Source organism: Anoplopoma fimbria, chromosome 16, assembly GCF_027596085.1.
Source record: "Anoplopoma fimbria isolate UVic2021 breed Golden Eagle Sablefish chromosome 16, Afim_UVic_2022, whole genome shotgun sequence".
Classification (NCBI taxonomy): domain Eukaryota; kingdom Metazoa; phylum Chordata; class Actinopteri; order Perciformes; family Anoplopomatidae; genus Anoplopoma; species Anoplopoma fimbria.
The window spans coordinates 18,018,218-18,028,480 of record NC_072464.1 but is presented as its reverse complement, the minus strand read 5'-3'; the positions used below and the strand labels follow the sequence as shown (position 1 = coordinate 18,028,480).

The 10,263-nt window shown below is 36.6% G+C and overlaps 1 protein-coding gene across 1 annotated transcript; it reads right to left on the bottom strand.

Annotated features, from left to right (window-relative positions):
• Nucleotides 1-689: 689 nt before the first annotated feature.
• Nucleotides 690-10,019, bottom strand: LOC129104744 (histamine N-methyltransferase-like). The gene is made up of 7 exons (XM_054615569.1): nt 9,893-10,019; nt 8,961-9,107; nt 7,244-7,296; nt 5,670-5,777; nt 3,037-3,167; nt 2,762-2,855; nt 690-1,841 (listed from the first exon to the last, which is right to left on the bottom strand). The coding sequence occupies exons 1-7, from the start codon at nt 10,003-10,005 to the stop codon at nt 1,480-1,482; spliced, it is 1,008 nt and encodes a 335-aa protein (XP_054471544.1). The 5' UTR covers nt 10,006-10,019; the 3' UTR covers nt 690-1,479.
• Nucleotides 10,020-10,263: the final 244 nt, after the last annotated feature.

Here is a 10,263-nt window from a genome sequence, read left to right as displayed (position 1 = left end):
TCCATATTCTTCCTACTCCCACCTCCAGAAGAGAAAATCTTCTCTAGATTGTGGTACAGATACCTAATCTTTGTGTTATGTAGTCATTTCAAATCAAACAGTGGAACGAACACATGTTTAGTTCAAAATTGTACCTACATTTTTGTGTCCATGTAGCTGTCAACCTAATTTTCCATGTTATTCATTTTTTTATTTTATAGTTTATATTACAGCAATGCATGTCATTTCTGTGATTGTTGCCAAGGTTTCTTGTGTGAGTGTCAACTATTTCTCAGTATTTTTTGTAGTGGAGGTGATCAGTGATCTACATATAAATATTTATTTGTCAGTTACTGATGCTGCCCTCAAGATGGTGCCAATACTACATATATCAGTGGAATGCCTGAAGACAAATAGTGAGGCCAGCAGCTACCATTGTGCCTGTGTTTATCCAACCAATATATTGCACGTGTCAATATTTAAAGCTGAATAGACATGGTTTTCTCAGGGTATAATTACCAAAAGTTTGAAAGTGATCACAGTCAGTATAAAAAAACGTACTTGTCTGGTTGGTTGATATGCTTAATTGTGCATCTATAAGCCACACAAGAGACCCCAAATACATTAAAATTAGGCTAAAAGTCATTGACATGGAAATAAATAATGAAGCAAATATCAATGGCATAAACACCATTGTGTTGTGAGTGAAACTGTTTTATATTTTCCAGTCAATTGTTCTTGTACAGGTTGCCACCACATCTTAATGCCTCTTACTTTAAAATCCTTCAGACTGACATGAGACTGAAACAAAATCATTTGTATAACAGTTATTTTTGTGCATTTTATTTGTGTGTATTTGGACTATTACAAAGTTTAATGATAAATATAGAAATGGGACTAGATTCAATAATTATAAAAACATTCTTTGTCATGTTAATTCTACAACTGCTACAATGGAAAATAGAAAGGCCAGCTTGATGTTGATATAATCTGCAACCATTTCAATACATAACATTGAAAATGCAAAGACACCGAATCGAGACACCCCCACAGGAGGGTGCATTCTATCAAACTTAACAGCTCGATCTCTGTGGAAAATTAAATGTTCTATTTCACATTTATCTTTATACTTCCAAAGTAATATGATCCAATGGGAGCAATCGTGTGATAGGGTTGGGAGCACAGCCTGCCAGCTGTAGCCCATCACACTTAAGTCATGACACTTAAGTAAAATGTGTTGTAAAAAATCACAATCAGTTAATTTTCATTTTGCGCAAGCATAGACAAAATCCAGAAATAATACTGGTATCACCTTACAAAATAACTGTTCTTAGAAATCAGAATTGATCATGTGAAAAAAGGCATTTTCCATAGGATAAAACAAGTTACTTACATACAGTAAATTATACACTGTACAATTTGAAACAATCACCCTTAAAGCTACAAGCATGTTATTAATCTGCTGCAAATTTCAAATTCACTATATGAACCGCTTGTTTTTTAAGTGAGCTGATCTATGACTATCACTCCAAGGTTGTTGTTAAAGATAACTTTACCGTTGGACTCCACACTACAGTCTGGGTGCCGAAGTAACTCCAACACACCAGCTTTCAGTTCAGATGAGGCTGTCTTACTGAAGTCCAGCACCTCAGTGAGAAAATCAAGCAGGAGCTCTCCCTTTTCATCCCCGTCGGTGAAACACTCGGTGATATCCATTTGAGATGGCAGCTCGTAGCTCTGGTAGCTCAGCGCCTTGGAGTCCAGGAAGCTTTTGATGTCTGCAGTGGTCACACACTGACTTATTTCTGTGTTACAGAGTTGATTCCTGTAGGTCCGCCACAGCTTTTCCCAACCACTCTCACCTGGAAAAGATGACATGAAAACAAGATTAAGAGTCTACAGCCATGCTTCTTTAGCTGCTCCATGAACCTGTACTTTTGCTACTTTTGTAGCTAAATCAGGTGCCATCATTATTCCTAAACTTCAGCAGCACACATTTGCCCACATGCTAAAAATGTCCCTGTGGTCTGGTTAACGATGGACAAACTAAACCACCCTTAAAACATTTTCATATCTGAACACCAAACTACATAAACGTACACAAATTAAGGATTATGCTTTTGCTCCACATTAAGCACAGGCGAACCGTGGCCCTGCAGCATCATTATTGTTCTGGGAAACAGATAAAATCTCACTCTCTCCTACAGGGGTTGACATTATCAACTCACTGCTCTGCAGAGAGGCATATTGGCTTCATACTTTTAACACAGTTGTTCCATTTGGCCTGAATGAAGAATTACATTTGTCATGTTTTGTCAATTGAATACATACTGTGCAGTGCTGGTTGAAAACATGCCTGTTCAGAATAGGACGAATGCATGGCCTGTGGTGTTACTGCATCCAGCTTTCTCGAGAACCACTCATAAAAACAACATCACACTCAACTATGCACTTCCTTGGGTCCTCAGCAAAACACAGCTAGAGATGTATTATGATGTTAAGATATGAAAAATACTAAATTATTTCTCTATTGTAACTCATTGTTCCATAAACTAACTTTATTCCCCAAAGCACCTTAAAAATAAGCTGTATACTACTTACTTACTGTGCAGTGCAGTATAAATAGTTTTACTATTAATAGTTAATAGTTTTACTCATCCCTATATGTACTAGATGTATCAGCAGTAGACATAGCTATATACAGTTAAACTAAGCCCAAGACTCAGAGAGAAAGAAAAGATCAAATGTCTTTCTAGTTTGAGATAAAAATCCATCCACTTACCAGACACTAGAATGATAAGAAGCTTCCCATTCTTGTCCAGGAGACTCTGGAAGAAGCTCATGGTAGCTCCAGGATCCTTCACATAGTACAGCATCTGTCGATTTCACCACAGATAATGAGTCGGTAGCTGGATTCATAGAGCGCCCAATTATAATGCTATGTTAGACGGATGTTCTAATGGGATTAATTGATGTGGAGCACTGCCAAATGAATATGACCTAGATGTGTCAAAAATACAGTTTGTGGGCCCGAGGCACTACGTCAGCAACACAAACCTGTATCATGTGAATGAAGTCAGCCTTCTTAGTCATCTTTTTCACTTTCCAGTTCTCCTCAAACTCAGTGGCAGTCATCTGGTTCCAGTTAAATTTGATGTAATCCAAACCTGGTTTTTGTGACACCAAAACTGCACCAACAGACACAAATCAGAGTTATGGAATGTAATGGAAACATCATTACACAATAACATTACAACATCAAAAATCAATCTGTATCGTTACTACATGTTGCTTTGTGTAAATAATACATCTCAATTGCATATAATAGGAAAGTATAACATAACTAATTAAACAACACTGTCCATTATTACTTACTGTTAACACCGAAATATGATATTTTTAGAGGTTACACTGACTATTTTTACATCTGCCACCATCTTCTCTCCAGCATCAACCAAAATGAAAGCAGGGGAACACACTTTCCCTCGCTGTTTGTCATTGGAAAGAAAACCTCCTCCCCTCTCCCAAACTAGACTGGAGGTTCAGTACGGATTATCAATCAAACATTCTCCACTGGCGACACAGTTTATGTCTTCTGACACTCAAGCCATGGACCGGAAACCAGCCAATGGTCAGCCAGGAAGGATGCGTGACATTCCTAAAGCCATTCTTTTATTGCCTAAATTTAAAGTAACTGTTGTTTGTGTTTAGTTACATGAATGTGATTATAGCTGTGTTTAATATTTCAGTTCAATTTATAAATTGCGTGTTCAACCAACTTCTGCAGATTAAGTAAATCAGTCATTTGTTTCCAAGAAAAAGTTAGTCTTAATTATTTAATGAAATGTTTTAGTACTGCCAGCAATAGATTTTTTATTTATTTATATATTTTTTTCATTCTTCAATAATTCTTATTAGTTGATTTAATAATTCAAATGCCATTCAGTTTATCCATGATATCATTTTGCCTCTCTGATTGCAATGTTTTAAAATCTGACCTTTGTTAAGTTCCAAAGCTAATTAGGCAGATGAATATGACATTCTCAAAAAAGACTAAGTAATCATTCTAGTCTAATCCGAGAACTACTAATTAAAGTAACCAGGGGCCACCTCATGTTGTTATAGAACCTCCTGTTATATCAGAACCTCCTTTTATAATAGAACCTCATGTTGTTATAGAACCTCCATGTTATATTAGAACCTCCTTTTATAATAGAACCTCATGTTCTAATATAACCTCCATGTTGTTTTTATATATAGAACCTCAATGTTCTAATAGAACCTCCTTTTATAATAGAACCTCATGTTCTAATAGAACCTCCTTTTATAATAGAACCTCATGTTATAATAGAACCTGCTTTTATAATAGAACCTCATGTTGTTATAGAACCTCATGTTATATTAGAACCTCCTTTTATAATATAACCTCATGTTCTAATAGAACCTCCTGTTATAATAGAACCTGCTTTTATAATAGAACCTTGTGTTATAATAGAACCTCCTGTTATAATAGAACCTGCTTTTATAATAGAACCTTGTGTTATAATGGAACCTCCTTTTATAATATAACCTCCTGTTATAATAGAACCTCATGTTATAATAGAACCTCCTGTTATAATAGAACCTCATGTTATAATAGAACCATTTCTATTAGTCAGCTGCCCTCTGAAGGTCTCAACCAGATTCCTATTGTGATTAATAAGTTCACCATAAAATCATGATAATACATCATAAAACTACTTCTCTTACTGAGGAGCCTTTTGCCCACTTTGGCACGTTGTAGATTTTCTTTAGAATAATTACATCAACTGATCGATTAACTTTATAAAAACAGCCTAATCATTTTCATATTTCCCAACATAATTGAGCTTAAAACGCAACTGTACAACTGTGATGTATCAGAAACTTACATTCAGCCCAGGAATAACATTGAATTACAATACATTAACAAGTTTCCTCTGCTCTGTAATAATGAGAGCAGAGGTATGAGGTGGATCCTAGTGTTCATTTGTGTCTCTGTTAATCACATTCCAGGAGTTAATTTGTGTGATGAACTTCTTTTTTTCCCCAATCAGCCTTCATGTACTCATTAACTTACTGTGAACTGTACTGCTACCTGTTCTATATTTCCCCAATCTACTGCTTAAAGGTTTAGACCATCTCCTGGTTTGTGGTGATCTAGTTAATCAGCAACAATCAAACCTTAAAGGATTTTTGACAGTTCTAGAAAACCATGATATACAATTATTATTTATTTTACACACACACACACACACACACACAATAAAAAACACAATCATAACATAATCAAAAAGTTTTGAAAAGGATCCCTTTATTGTGTTTAGAACGTATTGAGCTAAACATTTAAAAGAAAAAAGAGAACTTGTCAATGCCTGTAATATTACCATGTATAAATAAATTACAGACTGTCCAGATGTGTGAAGCCTTTAGAGACATAGCCACACAGACTCAAGGCTAAAAAAAAAGTTTTACTGTATATTTGTTATTTATTTAGATTACCCTGAGGATAGGTTCTCACTTTTTGAAAATGTAATCTGTTATATTTGAATATTTCACCAGAATTGTATTAAAAAACAGATTTTAGGGGCATGTGAAAATAATGATACAGTATAGATCTGTGTGTCTGTGTGTGTGTATGTGAGATACATGCGAGCCCATAAAGACTGTACCTTTGTAGTTATGAAGCTGAGTGCTGCTGGGCTCCACCACCTCGTTATCCACCGTCACCCCTGGGTGCTTCAGACGGAGCTCGGAGAGCATCTCAAGGTCAATCTCACCTGCAGGCACCAATAAAGTTTTTTATTTTGAAAACCACCTTTTTCTTGCAAATACAATTATGACCTACTCTATCCACAGCTCCCAAACTGTTCAGTGATAAAAACTAAAAACGTGCACTCAGTAGAGAACAGATAACCAGCAGGTGTGTCTGCAACAAACACTGCTGTAATGTTTCATTGAATGAATACAAACTACAATTGCCCACAAACGTAGCAGATGGGCTTTTCACACAAATCCTGCAACAGATACACTCTAATTTTAATCTATGCATCTGTCTGCACTAGCTAAGTACAGCTAAACGGCAGTTCACTGTGTAATAACGTTGAGCTTCATGTTGACTGTTCAACCCTTCCTTTGCAAAAACTCAAAGTCCTACTGTGTGTTAAGTTTGCTGATAACTCTGTGAGCAAAAAAAACCCAACATAGGACTCCCACCGACTGCTAACAGCTAACTAGCTTTCCTCTGCCAAAGAGCTCCATTGCTCCATTTGCCAAGCATATTTAACATTAGCAATAATAAGCGTAATGAGGATTTAGCAGTCAATGACCGAATAAATGTTAATAAAATATGTTGTAAGTAAAATACAAACGCATGCATACACTAACACATACACAAAATCTTATTCATAATCTGCTGGTGGAGATAAAAATGATAGTATATTTAGTCATCCTGCATATCGTCTCAATTCAAACAGTGCTGCAGATTTGAGCATTAAATAGCTAATAGCATTTGTCCGTTTTGCAGGAAATGATACATCTTATGTTGAAATAATCTCAGAGAAAAACACTTGACTCACAGTTCAAAACCAGTGATTGATCTCTATGATATTTCTTTCAATATAATTTAGCCAAAGGCAGGTGATTTAGCTCTGGTTCTTATTGGAGTTGACAAGTTGTCATGTTCAGGAGTAAATCCAAGCAAAGAAGCTGCTCTGGACAGGCGCTGAATCTTTCTGATTAAATTGAACAATACCTTGCGGGGGAGTAGTCATTCTAATGGATTTTTACAGTCCATTAGAGAATCAGTACCCTCGCTCCGTTGTAATACTGACATGACAGCTCAGGTAAATTAAAAGAATGGGCATTGACATAAGTGAAGGGTAATAGCACTCATGGGCATATAGAGAGTTTGCTCAGGGAAAAAGAAATATATGTATCATGAGTGGTGGAAACAGAGTGCTGTGAAACCACAGACTAGAGAGGTCACTTTGTCTGCGATTAATGTTAAAGATCAATCCGACAACTGGACAGATGCATACAAACTCTTGGCAGCAACAATAAAGGGTAAAGGTTTTTATGGCTACAACCATAAATGAAAGCATAGCAATATGAACAGTAACAGCAGGCTGATTCATCAAAGCCTCCTCTCTTTTCTGCCGCAGAAGTCGCTCAGCTATTTATTTGCAGTCACATAGAACACAAGATACGTTCAACAGTTAAAGTGTCCTATATCGTGCGTTCTTACCAGCTCCACTTCCAACTCCTATGACATTTAGATGGGACTTTCCATTTCCGATGCTGAGGGGAGAGCAGAAAAAGCACTTTGAGTCTTAAGAACAGTCAAGTCTTGAAATTCACATCCTCCAACCTGCCGAATGTGGGTCGCATTGTAGGGCTTGTAACTGTCAATTTTGCCTGACGCTTGTGAGATGTTCTGATAAAGCGTCTGAAGCATCTCCAAAACAGAGGCTTTGATTGTTGCTACCATAGCACGTTCTGTCAGTCACTGTCTGAATTTTAATAAGACTATCACACTTTTTAATTTACTTGCAGGGTATAGCTCTGCAGATTCCTCCGTGATGTGCTTCTAACACGGTCACAGTGTTCAGTTCTCTGCAGCATGGCATTGGCCTCTCACAGCTCAAGCTTATATCAGCATAGAAAAATGTGCAAGAAACACTAAATCAATGTCATTCACATACACACATCTTGTTTTGCTGGTTAATCTTTGTATATAAGTAGTCAATTATTTGGTTTGCTTGGCATTACAGTAACAAACAGCATGATAAAAAACATATTATACAACGAAAATACATAATAATCACATATTCTGTCTTTTTTGACTGCTTTCAGCTGTCATGACTAAATCACAGTGCATGTTGGTCGATTTGAACAAGTTGTGTTGCTTAATTCTTTCCAGACTTCACGTCCTCACACTGTGTTTCAACACTTTTCTTTTATCCCATTCCTGACAGTATAATTGGTTGAGGTGTATACACTCTGAAAAAAAAAAGAAATTGAATATTTTTGACAGATAAATGCTCACCAGCTAATGTCTAATGAGCACAAACTAACTTCCAGCCCAGGGACAGCATCACATAACAACACATCTAACATTCCCAGAGTTCTGTTTGGAAATAATGAGAGGTGGAGTATGAGGAGGTTCCTCCTGACTGTTAATCAGTCTCTCTCTCTTTGTGATGTTAATCACATTCCATGGCTTCAATGGTAGTGAAATTAGTTTTCTTACACACCACTCATTAACTCTTACTGTATTCTGTACTCCAATCTGTTCTATGTTTCCTAAGGGTGAAGACCGTCTCTATGGTAATCTAGTTAATCAGCAACAATCATATCACAACACAGGTTATAGTTCGGTGCTAATACAAGTGTTTTACAGTTCTGTTAATCTAGTAATGATATACTGACAATTCTATTTTTTTTTTCTACACACACACACGCACACACAAACCCTCACAAAAAATAACACCATCAAACATTTTGATAAGGATCCCTTGAATGTTCTCAAAATGTACTAAGCGGAATATTTAAAAGATGATCTCAAATATATTATTCAGTAGTTTTTTTACTGCAATGTCTCGTCAGCTATCGGCCGTCATACATGCCAATATACTAATATGTATTGTCGGTCAGATCAGACGTTATATCTGTCTAGCTCTAATTCCCTCTTTATAAATTTCACTTTAGCCCCTTAAATTGATTTTTTACTCTGTTGGCTGTACTGATAAAGCAGTTTACTAAACTCTAAAAGTGTTGGGGAACCCCAATATAACTCTACTGTACAGTAAACTATTTGCTATTCTATTCTAATATATCACATTGAATGCACTCTCTTGTATTCTATTATATTGTCACTGTGGTCATTTGGCATTACTCATCAAACGTGTGTGCGTGTGTGAGAGTGTGTGTGTGTGTGTGTGTGTGTGTGTGTTGCAGATTACCTGGCCAGTATATCTGGCAGCATATTGTGGATGAAGTCCCGCATACACTGATGCTCAGAGGAGCGCTCCAGAAAAAGCTGGAAGGCTTTCTGGTATCTGCTATCATCACTAACCAGGCTCATCAGTGAAGATGCCATGGCTAATAAACTGGCACAAAAATAAACAAATCAGAAAATATTTCCATCAACAGAAAGGGTCAAAACTGTAATCTCTAAAAAATGTGTGTGTTTTTCTTTCAGTTTAAACACAGTAACTGTTGCACAGATTGTGGTACTGTGACATCTGCAAGGGGAGTTTTTTTCTGTCAGATTTGTCATCAACATTCACTGCATAATAACTAGGCCTGCTTATATTCTATACACTAAAGCAATGACAGGTTGTAATTTAATTGTATTTTTGCTTAATGTTCTATGGTAGCTAGGTCAACATTGTTACATTCACTTAATTTACAAAAATATGTTGTTGTTTTTTTAACACATATTTACTTTATCATAACAGAATACAGCCATTGGAGATTAATTTTCCTCCTTTAAAAAAACAAAAACATCATCACACATACTGTAACGCTAAGCTTCTGCTTTTAGTGTGTTCAGCCTGTTGGTGAACCCACAATATGAAACGGATTTATATCATTATTATTATTATTATTATTATTATTATTATAGGCTATATAGGATCGCTGAAACTGAGCGTGTCTCCAGCAGCTACACGTGATATCGTCGCTGTCTTTCGAATAGCAGCGGAAACAAACAGATCTAATACAGAGCCCGTCGCGTACGTCGGTGTATATGTATATGTATATATATATATGTATGTGTGTGGATGATCGGAATAAGTGCGAGCAAGGAGTTGATCGCACAGTTACTACCACAACAGCTGTTTTTTTGTTTTTGATACACAGATTGAGACAAAACGCGACAGTGTTCACTTACATGTGGTGCAGCAGAGAGTCTGTAGATGTCTGCAGCCTGGAATAAAACCCTCCCACTGGGCTGGGCCGACCGCCTTCCTTAAGGAGGGCCCAAGTACTCCAAAAACAATCCATCAAATAAAAATCAACCCAGTGATGAAACACTATGAATAATCTAGCAAACCAAATTGAAATCCTTGAAGGTTTGAAAAAAAAAACGTGCTGCTGCGTTTGCACATTGCGAAAGTGGCTTAAACAAACATTACATTGCAAATATAGAATTACTGAAGGAGATTAAGCCATTGTTGTGATATCTGTGAGCCAATAACTTGACAATCAATTGGGCAGTGTGTCTGCAATTTTAGCAGATGGGAGAGCCTTGTTGTATATCTG